General features: G+C 43.6%; 1 protein-coding gene across 4 annotated transcripts in view; it reads left to right on the top strand.

Moving 5' to 3' along the window:
* pde11a (phosphodiesterase 11a) overlaps window positions 1–16,163 on the top strand; it is a 355,963-nt gene that overhangs the window by 300,491 nt on the left and 39,309 nt on the right. For all 4 annotated transcript variants that reach the window (XM_069935824.1, XM_069935820.1, XM_069935823.1 and 1 more), the window contains one exon: window positions 1,735–1,818. In XM_069935824.1, coding sequence (XP_069791925.1) covers window positions 1,735–1,818 — 84 coding nt within the window. The remainder of the gene's footprint in view (window positions 1–1,734; window positions 1,819–16,163) is intronic.

The raw sequence follows: 16,163 nt of genomic DNA, 5'->3' as shown, positions 1-16,163 counted from the left end.
TCTACAAATCTCTGGTGAGATTTTGTTCATTTCATTATAGCAAGGATGTGGAAGCTATGAAGAGAGTACAGAGGAGATTTACCATGATGTTACCTGGATTGAGAAACAAGTTTTGAGAGGCAAGGTTAGCAGAGCTGGGACTTTTCTCTGGAGCGTAGAAGGATAAGTGGAGACTTAATAGAGTCCACAAGATTATGAGAGGCATAGATAGGGTTGCACAGCCAGCACCTGTTTCCCAGGGCAGGAATAGTAAAAGCCAGAGCTCATGTGTACAAAATGAAGGGAGGGAAGTTTAGTTTTGTGGAGACATCAGGGGTAATTCTTTTTTATGCAGAGAGTTGTGGGTGCCTGGAGTGCCTTGCCAAGGATGGCGGTGGAGGCTGAAACATTAGGGGCAATTAAGAGACTCTTAATCAGGCATATGGATGGAAGAAAAATAGAGGGTTACAGGGTAAGGAGGATTTGGTACTTTTTTTTAAGGAATATATGGGTTGGCACAACATCGAGGGCCAAAGGGCCTGTACTGTGCAGTACTGTTCTATGTTCTATGAAATGTTTATGTTTATTTATTATGCATGAAAATTTATTGGAAACTTGAACCACAATTCAAGAAGTTGAATTGTGCATGTTTCCGATGCAGTTTTCCAATTCAAAAGTTATAATACCAGCATTTATTGCCATCAAACCAAGATTCCTTTGTTGTCACATACCAATATGTAATAATTCCCAAAATTCGTCAAATTTTGTTTGCTGTAAAGACACAGACAGGGATACCACTTGCATTGTCCAGCGCCCCCAACAATTAAAAGGGGAAGTACAACAGAGTCCCTTCAGAGCCACAGACTGTCTGTGGATTCACCCTCCAGTGCTCCTGCAGCCTCTGCAGCTTTACAACCTCCTGTTCAATGCAGTGGTGACACCGAGCTCCCAGATCCAACCCTCTGATACAATCAGGAAGCTTTCACCGCTTGAGGCCCTTTCAGAATCAGATGTAAAGCAAACATTTATTTTAGACTGCAGCCAGCAGGTTTGCTGATTTCTTGTTCAGTATCTGATAAACAGAACCAAGAAATCCAATATGCACCCCCCAGTCCATTTTCCACAACCTTCAATTCCTTTGAAAAGTTCATTGATCTTGGTCTTGAGAACACTTAACGATTTGAGGATCCATACCCTTAAAAGGGCTCTCTTGTTTTTGATAACAACCCCGGAGAAGATTCTACCTGTGCCTCTCATATGTATTAGATCGTCCCTCAGCATCTTTTGCTGCAAGATTTAAAAAAACAAGCCAAATCTGTCCAATCACTTCCCATAACTAAAATCCTGGCAACATGCTGGTGAATCTCCTCTGCACTCTGTCCAGTGCAACCAATTGTATTCACTCAATACTCCAAGTGTTGATTAAAGCGGTTTCATTAATTCCAAGCATTCACAGTTCTCTGAGCTTTCAAAATTTTTGTCTCAGCTTGTTAGCCTTTATTTCCAGATTTCCTAGCCAAGGAAAATATTAGTATCTACCTCATCAAATCCCTTAAGAATTTTATATTTTTCAAAGACAATGCATCTTATTCTCTTAATCTACAAGGAATCTAAACCTTGCATGTGTAATCTCTCCCATAGTCACCATCTCATCTATCTCAGGAATCTGCTTGATGCATTTCTTTGACATACTTATTTCATCAGGTTACCAGATATGAAGTAGTGCAGGAAGTAATTCTTAATTATTGTTTGTAGGCCATCTTTGATCGAAACAGGAAAGATGAACTTCCAAGACTGCAACTGCAATGGATTGATGGGATATGTATTCCCCTGTACGAGGTAACATGTAGGATCTCTCTGGCTTGAAAATATGCACTCAAGCAGTAATGCATGGGGTCCTGTCTGATCTTTTTTTGGGGTCAATGGGGTCTTGCAATGATGATCCACAAAGCATGTATGTGCGAGTGTGGAAAATCCTAGCCTCCTGCATGAAACCGCACAGAAGACAATGCTCTGGTTCCAAAGCTCTTACAGTGCAGCAAATCTGAGGCAGGTTGCCTTCGAGCAGTGTTTCGGAATTGAAAGCAGTCACCACACATCCCTGGCAGGCAGTTGGAGCAAGGATGGGAACGATCAAATCCTGTTTGTGGAAGGACTTGAGAAGTATAAAGGTGGCTCAGTGGCAGTCTTCCCAAAGCTGGCTCAGGTAAGGCTGCAAAAGAGCAAACGTTCTCCCTCATGAAGATCTGCTCTACTTTCCAGCCCCACACAGTAACTGCAGCATGTGTGCATTTTGAGACTTGATGACCAATATTACCATCAATCTGCATTCAAGAACAATTGATCACCTTTCCCTTTTCAAACTATAATGCAGCATGTAGACTAATCACATAAGCAATGGCTGGCCAGTTGAAATCTGATTTCCACACAAAATTAAAGATATGTAATCTTCTGCTTGTTTACTCAATGTAATCAACATTTTGACCAAGTTGTACACATTTGATCTTCAAAGATTCCATGATAGCCAACTAATGCTTTTGCCTTATTGACTTTTCAGACCTTGTGGTGAAATCTCAGCTTTATAGCTTAATCATTTTAAAGTTGAAAGACTTTAAATCAGTGGTTCCCAATTTTTTTTTCACTCACATACCACTTCAAGTATTTCCTTTGCCACAGTGTGCTCTGTGATTAGTAAGGGATTGCTTAAAGTGGTATTTGAGTGGAAAGAAAAAGTTTGAAAACCACTATTTTAATCATACCTAATGATGTGCACGGTTTTATTACTCCAAATAACAATTTTTCTCAAGCAAAATATTTCAGTAACAATTGGGTCTAGTGCAGTGATTCTCAACCTTCCCTTCCCACTCACATCCCACCTTAAGCAATCCCTTACTAATCACAGAGCGCAAATGACAGAGGGGTTACTTAAAGTGGGATGTGAGTGGAAAGAAAAAGGTTGAGAACCACTACATGGTATAATAAAACTGAATTGATCTTGCATGCTTTGGACACAATTTTTTTTAAAACCCAGTATTTCTGACTGGGCTTTACTTACTCATTGAAAACGTTTTCATACCTTGACTAATACAACTTTTAACTGGATAATTCCTTACATTGCAGAGCACATGATCTCCCACGTAATATGTTTGGCTTGTAGTTAGCAAAGTTATCATTCTGTATACACTAAAGTAGGCATGTTAGGACTTGGAGGGAGTGCACTCCCTGGTATGGAGTGTGGGCAATTCTAACCTTAATGGTGCAATTAGGCATGCGAGTCAAGAACACAGATTCAGTGAGCTAATGCAGTCAGGAAGTTGACAAACTTATCACTTGTTATAATTAAACAGGAAAGAATTTGTGCATTGGACGATCTGTGGTGGGATTGCCTTCCATCGCAACACCACTTATGTTTCTCAAGATGTACTGAGACTGTCAAGAGATTCCATTTCAAAGAGCACATTCAGCTTTCGCAGACATTTAGCAAAAGGAAGTGTTTATTTTTAACATTGAGCTGAGAAATCTCGCCAGAATATTTTGTTGGCAATATTCACTTTTTTGTCTGCATGTATTAGTTGACTGCAGAAGGATCATAACCAGAGTTTCAACAGATATAATATATTCATTTGAATGTATTAACGTGTAGCACAAATTGTTGGTTTCAAATAAATTCAATAACAAAGAGTCCGCAGTCTTCCATGGTGAAGAATTCCAAAGATTCACCACCCCAAGCAAAAAAAAACCTTCCCAATTCATCCATCTCCATATTTCTGTTATGTTGCTATATTGATTTGGAAACTGTAAATCTATTCAACAAAAAAATCAAATAGTTCACTCAATGTGTTACTGAAGTACAAACATAAGCTATCTGACCATTTAGAAATGTTTTGGCCTGAGTCCACAGACTCTGTGATTGTAGTTAAAGCACAGAAAGGCTGAATAAACTCAGCAGGTCTCACAACTGTCCATAAGAGGGAAAGGTATATAACTGATGTTACGGGCCTGACCCCTTCTTCAAGGTATGAATATAAAGCAGCCAGCCGTCTGAATTAAAAGAAAGGGCAGGGGTAGGAGTACAGACCAACAGACAGAAGGTGTTAATTGGATATGGAGAGGAGGCCTGAGAAAGAGGAAAGGTGAGAATTGATTGTGGGGGATGGAATTGGTTGGACTCTATTAATGCAGAGCTGGAGCAAAGGAGAGAGAGAGAGAGAAAGAAAGAGAGAGACAGACAGACAGACATTGGGAAAGAGTTGAGGAGGGGCTAACAGAAATCGGAGATTGATGTTAACGCTATTGGGTTGGAGGGTTCCCAAATGGAATATGATGTGTTGTTCCTCCAATTTGCGGGTGATCTCAGACTGGCAGTGCATGAGACCATGGACAGACATGTCAACAAAGGAATGAAGCAGGGAATTGAAAAGGGTGGCCACTGAGAGATCTCTATTGTGGCAGACAGAGCCAAAGTACCAAGTGAAGCGATCTCCCAGTCTGTGTCCATTTCCTCTGAAGTAGAGGAGATCACAACAGGAGCACCGGATTCAGTAGATGACCCTGCAGATTCACAAGTGAGGTGTTGCTTCATTTGGAAGGACACTTTGAGGCAGTAGATGTGGGTGCAAGTGGAGCACCTCGTGCAGACACAGGGGTAGGTGCCAAGGGGGCAATTGGTGGGAAGGGAGGTGCATCGAACTGGAATTCATTGTTCATTGTGACAGATTATGTTGTGTTTTATATTGTATATAGATAAGTTTTAAAGGAGATAAATTGTGGCAGGGTTTTAGTGTAGGTCACGTACATACACTTCACAACAGATCCCATTTAAAATACTGGAGCTCTGCTCAAATCAGACAGGCCCAGCTCTGAGGGCCTTTGCAAAACATTTGAAGAATGCCCAAAGGACTTCATTAATGGATTGTTGTTTTGAAAAGCAACAGATGAAAGAACTCAGAGGATTAGGTTCGGAGCCGCAGGCTGTCTGAGTGCAGTTTGCTGTTCTAAGAGGGTCATGTGGTTTTGCAACCAGAGAAAATCAAACAGGTTTTTTTTTCTCTGAGAGAGAGAGAATTCAGTTCATCAGCCGCAGCTGGGACTGGAACAGGACAAGCTGACAAGCTTGTAGAAAAACCCCATTTTGAAGACGGGTTGTGAGTTCTTAGTTCAACCTGGTCAAAGCCCTTGTGGTCCATACAAGAGGAGAGCACTGGCTGCCTAATGTTTCACTTGAAATAAAGGAAACAAAAAGGAACTTTGTGGTGACCTGAAAGAAAGAGGTTATCATCTGGAAAACCCTGATTTGATCCTGTTTTCATTATTAAAAGCATTTTTTAAGTAAACATTTGTCTTGGTGAATTTCTATTGCTGCTGGATTTTGGGGTCCTCTGGGCCCATAACATTAGTGACCAGGGCTCATCATTTATGAATGAAGAGCAACACCAGTACCTGCTCGTAAAGGGCATTGCGCCATGCCGGACGACTAGCTACAATCCCTGGTGGAACGGACAAGTTGAAAAAGAGAATGCAACTGTATGGAAGGCTGTGAAATTGGCTCTCCAGTTCAAAAGCCTTCCAGACTCATGCTGGCAAGAAGTCCTACCCAGGGGACTCCACTCCATAAGGTCGCTCATCTGCATGGTGATCAACGCAACCTTGCGAGCTTATGTTTACGTTCCAGAGGAAATCCACATCTGGGACTACTCTCCCGGCTTGGCTAATGGCACCAGGACAAGTCCTGCTGAGAAAGCACATGAGGAGGAGCAAGACAGACTCCCTGATCAAGAGGGTGCACCTGCTGCATGCCAACCCAATGTATGCCTATGTGGCACTGTCTTGATCAGAGACCTGGCACCTGCCGGAAATGAGAGTATAATGCCTCAAGTGAGCCAGGAACTACGGAGTACCCCACTCAGGGTCCTGGAGACATTGCTCAGGAAGTGGACCAATTCACTCCATGGCCTGAGCCGGAGCCCTCGAGACCCACTGACCCTGTTCCACAGGGGGTCGAGGAAGTTTAAAGTCCTCCAGTACTGCGGTGCTCAACCAGAATTACCAGACCCCTGACAGACTTAACATAAATATTTGTAAAATATTGTTTTTTTCATGAATAGTCTGTTTTTCACCCACAGGCTCAATTCTGAAGGAAGGGGTGAATGCAGTGAACTGAAATTCACAGACTGTGTGTTGTTCTGATGGCTGGCTCCTCCCCTGGCTCCACCCTCACCCATCCCAATAAAAACCCTGCTTTTCCTGCTGTACCTCAAATTCACCTGAGGACTGTTGTGTCTACTGGCCATTGGTTGTAAATTATTAAAACCAAGTTTGTACTCCTCACTTGTCTCTGGAGAGGGGAGAAGCAGGGAAGATGTGTTTGGTGGTGGGATCATGTAGTAGATGATGGAATTGGTAGAGGAAGATATGTTGGATGCGAAGGCTCGTGAGGTGGTAGATGAGGTCAAGGGAAATCCTGTTGTTGAGTTTGAAATGGGCGGGTAATGGAAGGTATACGACTGATGGCCGAGTTGATATACAGGAGGGAAGCCACATTGTTTGAAGGAAGAGGACAACTTTGATGATCTGGCACAGTGGTTCTCCACCTTTTTCTTTCCACTCACATACCACTTTAAGGGAAGGTTGAGAATCACTGCTCTAGATCCAATTGTTACTGAAATATTTTGCTTGAGAAAAATTGTTGTTGGCCCATTTATGAAGCCGTGCACATAATGAGTCAATTAGGTCCAATTAAAACTGGTTTTCAAACTTTTTCCTTCCACCTAAATACCACCTTGAGCAAACCCTTACTAATCACAGACCACCTATGGCTTTGGGAATACTTAAAGTGGTATGTGGGTTGAAAGAAAAACATTGAGAACCATTGATCTGACATGGAAGATCTTGTCAAGGAAGCAGATACAATTGAGACAGAGGAATTGAGAGAAACAAAACTGTTGAAGTGTTGGGGGGGGGAGTGAAGTATTGCAGATGTCAGTGGGGAGGGACGACTGGGATGAGGGAGGCAAAACGGAGTTGAGGTAAGCAGGTACCAGTTCGGTGTGGCAGGAGCATACAAACTCTGTACTCTAAAATTTTCACCTTTGAAGGTCCACCATTTACCTCTCACATCCTTTCCCAAAAACAACTTAACTCAATCAACACTTTCTCATTTCTTCAAAATGAGCCTTTCTCCAATCTAAAATCTCAACCAAAGGCCCAGACCTATCCTTTTCCATAATTAACTTGAAACTAATGGCATTATGATCACTGGACCCAAAATGTTCCCCTACACATACTTCTGACACCTCTCCTGTTTCATTCCCTAAAAGGAGATCCAGTATTGCACTCTCTCTAGTTGGTACCTCGATATATTGATTTAGAAAATTTTTCTTAACATATTTGACAAACTCCAAGCCATCCAGCCCTTGGACAGTATGGGAGTCCCAGTCAATGTGTGGAAAGTTAAAATCTCCTACTATTACAACCTTATGTATCCTGCAGCTATCTGCTATATTCCTTCAGATTTGCTCGTCCAATTCTCGTTGACTATTGGGAGGTTTATAATGCCACCCCATGAGTGTGATCATACCTTTCCTGTTCCTCAGCTCCACCTTTATTGCTTCAGTAAACGAGTCCTCTGTCCTGTCGTGCCTGAGCACAGTTGTGATATTTTTTCCTAATGACCAGCGCCACTCCTCCCCCTTTCATGCATCCCCCCTGCTCTACCGCGTCTGAAGTAACGAAAGTCTGGAACATTGAGCTGCCAGTCATGCCCCTCATGCAACCAAGTTTCACGAATGGCCACAATGTCATAATTCCACATGCTAATCCACGCTTTCCTACAACACTCCTCGCATTGAAATAGATGCACCAGAGAACATTGCCACCATGTGCAACCCTTTAATGTCTGACTTTACATCATCTTTTCCCTCCTCCACTCCTCTATCTGCCCTGATCCACCTGCAAATCTAGTTTAAATCCCACAGGAGCAGCATGAGCAAACCTTCTCGCAAGGATATTAGTCCCATCCAGTTCAAATGCAAACCGTCCCATCAGAACAGATCCCACCTTCCCTGGAAGAGAGCCCAATGATCCAGAAACCTGAAGCCCTCCCTCCTGCACCATATCTTTAACCACATGTTAAGCTGCATTATCCCCTTATTTCTAACCTTACTAGCACATGGCACAGGTAGCAATCCTGAGATCACAACCCTGGAGGTCCTATCCTTCAACCTAGTGCCCAATTCCCTGAACTCTCCTTGTAGGACCTCCTCATCCTTCCTACCCACGACATTGGTCCATACATAGAGCACGATATCTGGCTGCTCATTCTTCCTCCTGCAATCCCATGAACTCAATCTGAGATATCTCAGACCTTGGTACCAAGGAGACAACATACCATCTGAGATTCTTAATCACTTCCATAGAACCTCTTATCTGTCCCCCTAACTACTGAATCCCCTATCACTACGGCTCACCTCTTCTCCCCTTCTTAGCCACAGGATCAGACACAGTGCCAGAGACCTGATCTCTATGCCTTGTCCCTGGTGAGTTGTTCCCTTTCCCTCTCCTGACTGTCACCCATCTACCCTCCTGCTCCCTCGGTGCGATAGTGTCCCTGTAACTCCTGTCTATCACTCCTCTGCCTCCTGGATAATCCAGAGTTCATCCAACTCCAATTCCTAAACTCAGCTCATCAGATGCTGCAGCTGGATGCACTTCTCACAGATGAAGTCAAAGACACTGCTGGCTTCCCTGACGACCCACACTCTGCAAGAGGAGCATTCCCCTACCTTGGCTGCCATTCCTATTGCCTATGACTAGAAGGAAGAAATATGTAAGATAAATAAAACCTGCCCTTACCTGTGCCTACCTACTGAATCCTTTTTTTACCCTCGATAGGACGGCACTTTCTTCCTTCAACTTCTACATTACCACCTCAGCCTCTTCTTGCAAAGCCTCTTGAGCCGAAACCTTTCCACTCTGACTCAGTACACTCCAACAATGCCTGCTCTCTCAATGGTCACTCCACTACACAGTTCTTCACTTGCACACAGATGCCTGCGTCACCTAACCTCGATTGCCCAATCAGCTGCTATCTGCTGAGTCTCTCCTTTTCAACCATTAGTCTTCAACTTTTAAACTCAATTGCCCTGGAGCAGGGTTATGCTGCAAAAGTACAAGGTACTGGTGAGACAGTATCTTGACTGCATGCATTTCTAGTCTCTGTGCTTGAGGAAGGATGTACTGGCTTTGGAGGCAGTCCAGAAGAGGTTCACCAGATTGATTCCGGGAGTGGGTTAGCCTATGAAGAGAGATTGAGTTGGACATCTGGGACAGTACTTGCTGGAATTTAGAAGAATGAGAGGGGACCTTATATAAATGTATCAAATTATGAAAGGCATAGATAAGATAGAGGTAGGTAAATTGTTCCCATTGGTGGAGGAGACTAGAACCAGGGGACATAGCTTCAAGATCCAGGGTAGTAGATTTAGGGCAGAGATGAGGAGGAACTGCTTTTCCCAGAGGGTAGTGAATCTATGGTATTCACTGCCCATTGAAGCAGAGCAGGCTACCTCAGTAAATATATTTAAGTAAAGTTAGATATGGGGAAAAGGCAAGTAGGTGGAAATGAGTCTATCGTCAGATAAACCATGATCTCATTGAATGGTGGGGCAGTAGAAGTGTAGCTTCACCATGCACAGACCTGGTCATTTTCCTGACGTCTTCCATGGAGTAGGGCAGATTACGCGCCTTGACAAAATGAGCCACGTGGGTAACCCCTAGATGGCAGAGCTCATTATGCAGAGATCGCAGTTGGCCGGTGTGTGCAGAGGCACAGATCCTCTGGATAAGGCATCTAGAGGGTCATTAAGGATTCCTGGCCAATAGGCAATGTCATAATTGTAGGTGGAGAGCTCGATCCTCCACCTAGCAATTTTGTAATTTTTGATTTTTCCCCTCTTAACTTTATTAAACATGAATGCAACAGAGCGCAGGTCAGTGAGGAGTGCAAATCTTCTACCAACCAGGTAGTGTCTCCATTACCTCATGACTTCTACAATAGTTTAAGCCTGCTTTTCCACAGATGGGTTCTGGAGCTCATGGCCTTGCAATGTCCAAGGAAAAAGATGCAACTGGTCTGCCCGCCTGGTTGAGGGTAGCGGGCCAGGGCTACATCTGAAGCGTCACTTTCCACTTGGAAAGATACATTCTTGCCCACCGCCTGCATGGCGGCTTTCGCAAGGTGATTCCGGAGGTAGTTAAAAGTCATTTGGGCATCAGCCGAGAGGGGGAAAGTAGTGGCCATTAAGAGAGGATGAACCTTATCAGAGTATTGAGGGATCCACTGGGCATAATTTGAGAAAAAAGCCCAGGCATCTCCTCAAAGCCTTTGTGGTCTTGGGAACAGGGAGCTCTAATAGGGGGAACATCCTATTGGGATAGGGGTCAATGATGCTATTCTCCACACGTAGCCAAAGATAGCCAGACGTTCAGTCCTGAACACACACTTGCTAGAATTATAAGTGAGGTTCAGCATTTTTGCCGTGTGGAGAAAACTCTGGCGGTTGGTGTCATGGTCTTCAAAGGTGTGGTCACAGATGGTGACATTATCAGGTAGGGGAAGGTAGCCTTCAACTCATGCTCATCCACCATTCTGTCCATCTGCCTCTGGAAGATAGAAACCCTGTTAGTAATACCGAAAGGGACCTTCCGGAATTGATAGAGACCAACCTCAAATGGATGGTCCTCGGAACAGATTGGCAGCTGGTGATTAAGCAGCTTTCAGGTCATTGATCGAATAGACCCGATACTGCGCAATATTATTCACCATGTCCAAAATTTGAGGGAGGGGGTATGTGTATCAATTAATAGTTATAGTCAATTACTAGCCTGGACTTGTTTTCCCCTTTTACCACTACCATTTGCGCTCTCCATGGGCAGGTGCTAGATTTGATGATACCTTCGTCGAGCAGATGTTGTGTCTCAGACTTTATGAAATCTCGGTCTGCTGTGCTGTACCTCCTGCTCTTGGTAGCAATAGGTTTTCAGCCTGGGGACAGACTCGGGAGGAGAGGTAGACGGTCAATATTCAGTGTGGAGAGGCTGCATGTGGGTTCTGATTTTAGAGGCCCTCCGTTCCAACCTATTACGGGGGGAGAGGACAAGAATACTCCAAGGTCACGCATTTAATGTGACACAGGAAGTCCAGACCCAACAGCACTGGACCACACAATTCATCAAGTACGTACAGATGTATATTACAAAATCACCCCCCCCCCCTTCAAACGACAGATATACTATACAGTGTTGTTGAATACGCATAGAATGTGAATGAGATGCAAGGAATATGCGGTAAATGGAAGGATACATCTTTAGGTTGTACTCTTGCACAGTCCGTGAATCTATGAAGCTTTCAGTAGAACCTGTGTCGATCAGGCATTTAGTCACTATTCAGTCACTATGAAGTTGCTGAGCTGGTGAGGTCTGTCCTGATCAAGAACCATCGAGGCTAGGACCCCGGAGGCTCAATTCTCCTCACTCGAGTGGCCCCCACTGACCTGGGTTGCCCTGCATGGGTAAGATGGCGTCGACCTCATGGCACGGCAAGATGGCCACCCTCCTTCTTCCTCCGATGATGTTGGCACCGAGTTTGAATTTGGGCCACGTAAAGGTGGCTGCTGAGCCTTTTCTCGCTGTTTTCTCACTGCCACTGCCACCCTCCATCGGCGTGTAGCGCAGTAAGTGGGTTCAGGTAAATTCAAGGCAGACGGCTTGGAGCTGGAATCGGATCTGCGAGCAGTGCAGGCTGTGAACTTCTCCAGGCTTCCCCTCGCACAGCAAACCCTTGCCCAATGCTCTTTCTTGCCACAGCTGGAACACGCTGAGTCTTTAGCCGGTCAATGAGATCGGGGATGCTGGCTTTTGCCGCAAAAAAAAGCAACCCCTAGCACGGAAGTGCTCCCTATCACGAGAAGCAGCAGCCATTAGGGCTGGGATAGCAGAAGCAGCCTGTCCTTGGAAGGGGTCATTTGGGTGAGCGAGCTCGCTGGCTTCGAGGTCATCATTCTCGAGCTTGGCCTGTTCCACCAATTTGTCCAGTTCTACATGACTAGCCAGGTCCTTCTTACACAACTCGAGCAGTTGCTGCCTCATGTACCTCGAGCGGACCCCCACGACCGGAGTGTCCTGGATCTGTTCTTCTTCATGAACATGGCCCATAGTTGCTTTGTACCTGCACTTCTTGGCAAGCATCCACAGGTCCAGCAGGTAGTCATTGATGGTCTCTCCTGGCCGTTGGTGATGTAGAGTGAGTCGGGGCCTCACTAGGATCTCATCTTGCGACTTCAGGAACTGTGCCTTCAATGGCTCGATGGCAGCATTATATGTCGTGCAGTCCCTGATGACTGCATACCCTTTCGCTCCTACCCTCGAAGCGAGTGCTGACCTCCTGAGTTCATCAGTGTGGAAGACGTATCTGGTCACGTTCAGGTAGGCCTGCACGCAGTCTAGCCAGTATGTGAACCTCAGTCTTGTCGGGGATAGAGGGTCTATCAGCAGTAGACCAGGCTTGAGTAGCGCTTCTATTGTTTAAGGAATAAGCTAATAAAATTGTAGCATGAATAAAAGCTCTCATGACAGGAGGGAGAACTAACGTTTATACTATGGGTAGGGTCTCACAGTAGTCTTCGGAAAGGTTCTTCTGTGTTTAGGTGGGAAACCAGGGTTATATGTGAGCAGAGGGGGGGCAGAGCCGGGAGGCAGAGCCAGCCATCAGCACCACACACTATCAGTGAAGCCCATTTCACTGCAATGTGTTCATTTTCTGTTGCCCATCAGGGCCCTGCTAGCTCCCTGTAGAGAATCCCTCCAGTTTGATTCCCCTTAACTTCATTTCTCTGTAGATCTGCAACTTGTTCTCTCTCATGCAATTATTAAAAATTTTTTGCCATTCACCTCTATCAAAGGCAATTTACGGAATCTAATTAATCTTCAAAGATGTTTTGAGTAGGTGGGAGAAAATCAGAGCACCCCCCCAGCAGAAACCAGCTGGGTCACAGGAAGAGCATGCAAACTCTCTTGAGGTCTAGGTGTTCAGAGCAGAAAATAAAGGCCACACTAACGGCTGCACCTCTATACTGCCCCATGAAATGAAGTGAAGAACAAGTATACTCAAGATATCTGTGGGCTTAATATACATGTTGGTTACTAACTGGGCCCCAAGGCAGAGACAGGGAAATCCAGACAGGAAAGAGTCAGACAAGGTGAGACCATATCAATAGTGACTGTTAAATTTCACAAATCAATCCTGTTTCTGATGTGTGTAAATGAGCCAAGCCAGTTGTGTGAAAAACAAGTTTGGAACTATTACATTGTCTAGACTAGAGAGCAAGAATTGCTAACCTTGAGACTTCAATATAAAAAAAATCAATTTGGCTTTTATAGTGGATTATAAGATCTTCACCCTGCTCTGTCAAAGTCTCATTACCTGGAACATTTATCAAGTGTTCATTTTGCTTTGCTTTGTTCCATATACATGTATTTTTACCATGCAGAACTATTCTTAGCACATACCATTCCCTCCACAAGTGGCCAGATTTGCTTATGTCTTTCAATATTTTACCTATAATCTTTTAAATCTTTTTTGGAGGGGCCTTGTTACATCACTGATCTGCAATGACAGGCCCAAGTGAAATTATCACCTTTCAATTGTACTTGATTGCTTATACTAAACGTTAATGGATCTAAACATCAGGAGGGGATTACCAACAGAGGCTGATACCTTCTTGGTGATTTAGATGAATCCCTCTCCTTTTAATCACAACCTACTCCATCTAGTCGAATAAACAAAGATCATTTTCAACCTTGGTGGTGCCATGCACAACACACTTTGGTTATTTGTCTGGATTTGTTGAAATATAAATGGATCTATGCTTTATCTGTATGAAAAGGATTTGTGGCAGATCAAACCCATCTTTTTTTACCCTTTTTTTTTAAATTTAGACATACAGCACAGTGACAGACCATTTTGAACCACGAGACTGTACCACCAATTTACACCCCATTGACCTACACTCCTGGTACATTTTGAACAGTGGGAGAAAACCAGATCCCCCAGAGAAAACCAGCACAGATACAGGAAGAACGTACAAACTCCTTTGAGATACCGCAGGATTCAGATCCCAGTCCGGTCCCAATCACTGGCGCTGTAAAGACGTTGCACTAACCATTACACCAACCATGCTGTTTTTGTTAGTGTTACAAGATCAAACCAGCAACCACAAAGAAGGCATATCACACAGGGGTAAAGATGAACAATTACTTCATTTACAAAAAATTCACCTTCAAGCTTGAATTCAAACTCCCCCCTTTTATAACAATGCCCACTGGTTACTATGCAAATCTCTATAACAGTGTAAAACTAATAAATTCCTCAGCCTAAATATAACATATGTAATTAAAGTCAAAGCTACACTTCCAACCAGTCCACAGAAAAACTTAGACACAAAACACACAGGGCTCACAAAACTTCGATCTCAACCAAAGCAAAGATCATAAACAAAATTCAGTTTGTTTGGTAAACTGAAGCAAAAAGATTTTTGAGAGAGAGAGAGAGAGCACAAAATTCGAAGTTGTCTTCTTGTGTTGCTTGCAGAGAGAGGAACAACTGGCTTGGTCCAGATCCTTCTGGCTGCCTTCAGAATGTTCATCCTTTTTGAAATCCCAACATTCTAAACTGTCCTCCAGACCATGACTTATGCTCTGGGCCTCCTTCCACTCCACAGCACCCCCAATAGTGGTTTATTGTCCAAGTCCAGAAACTTTTAGATCATTTTCTGCACATGCTCAGTCTGTCTCCCACTCTCTCAGCGGTCCACCTTCACCTTGGCTCTCTAAGGTAAAGTGTCACTTTTTAACATAAAACCACACAACACATAGGCCAATACACAACACAGAACTCTGTAACATTTAGATAAACTTTTTTTTAAAACTGACAGGAATTCCTAGGATAATCTAAATTTCAAGAGGATTTTTTGTGACAATATTAGAAATGACAATCCTTGATTGGGCATCCAATGCACAATGCAGATAAGAATTCCATATGAATAGCCCATACTAAAATATTGTAATAGCCTTCTTTTGGCTGTTGCTAAGAATAAATATTATAATTAAGATGCATCCTTAGACAGTAGTTCCCACTAAGAAAAGGAAAGGTGTGTAAAAGTCATGTCAAGCCCCATTCTGAAACTGCCTTCCAAATCACATGCCCCCCCCCCTCCCGGAGGCCATAGCACATTTAGGGGGGGGCACAGACAGCTTATCCTTAATAAGGGGAAGCTGGGGAGTATAGGGGGCATGGAAACTGAACAGATTAATCATTTTTGGGGAAGGAAGGACTTTGCCACTAGACTATAGTGCCAAGCAATGCAAGATTCTTTTCAAAGTTGGAGGCATTTGGAGACAGTCTAGAATGACCTGGACCAGCCATTCTCAACGGGCGCCATACAGTCCCCCTGAGGACTACAGCACATTTAAGTGGAGCCATGAACTGAATTTTTTTTTTAATTATGTTGTCGGTAGGAGAAAAGGATGAGAATGGCTGACCTCAATAACTGCTGAAAACTACCAATGTTTTCAGAATGTTCCTTGCTTCAACGTGATTGTTTTTGACTGATATGGCAGCAGCTTTGGCCATGAATCGTCTTCCACATAGTCTTCCTCCTTTGTTCTATCACCTTCAGATCAAGGAAATAAGCGTGCAGGTGTCACGCCATGTTTCTCACATCTGCAAGTGCCTTCATTTTGCTTTGAGTTTTCTTGATGGTAGTCAATGTATGTCTCCTTCTGCTAGCTTGAATTGAAATGGGTATGTATTGTTCATTATTTTCCATAAAATTTAATCCAACTTTTGAGCTAACCTGGTAAGAAGTGCTTTCCTTTTGTAATAGTCCATTTTTTGCTACTTTCAGAAATAATTTTACCCATGAGCTCCTCAGCAAAAAGGAATTGTTAGCAGTATTTTGTATCATTTCATTACATCTATGCAAATCTGTTCTTCACTTAAGTGTTTGATTTGTTTGAAAATTTTTCAAATGAATGCATGGGGCCAAGCAAGCAGAAACAACATAGGAACCATACTTAAAGAGAAGAAAGGTTTTACTTAAGGGATTACTTCAAAACCCTTTGAGATAATT

The sequence above is a fragment of the Narcine bancroftii genome, chromosome 4 (assembly GCF_036971445.1).
Source record: "Narcine bancroftii isolate sNarBan1 chromosome 4, sNarBan1.hap1, whole genome shotgun sequence".
NCBI classification, from domain to species: domain Eukaryota; kingdom Metazoa; phylum Chordata; class Chondrichthyes; order Torpediniformes; family Narcinidae; genus Narcine; species Narcine bancroftii.
Note: the sequence above shows the minus strand (reverse complement) of the source record. Positions and strands in the feature narration are given on the sequence as shown.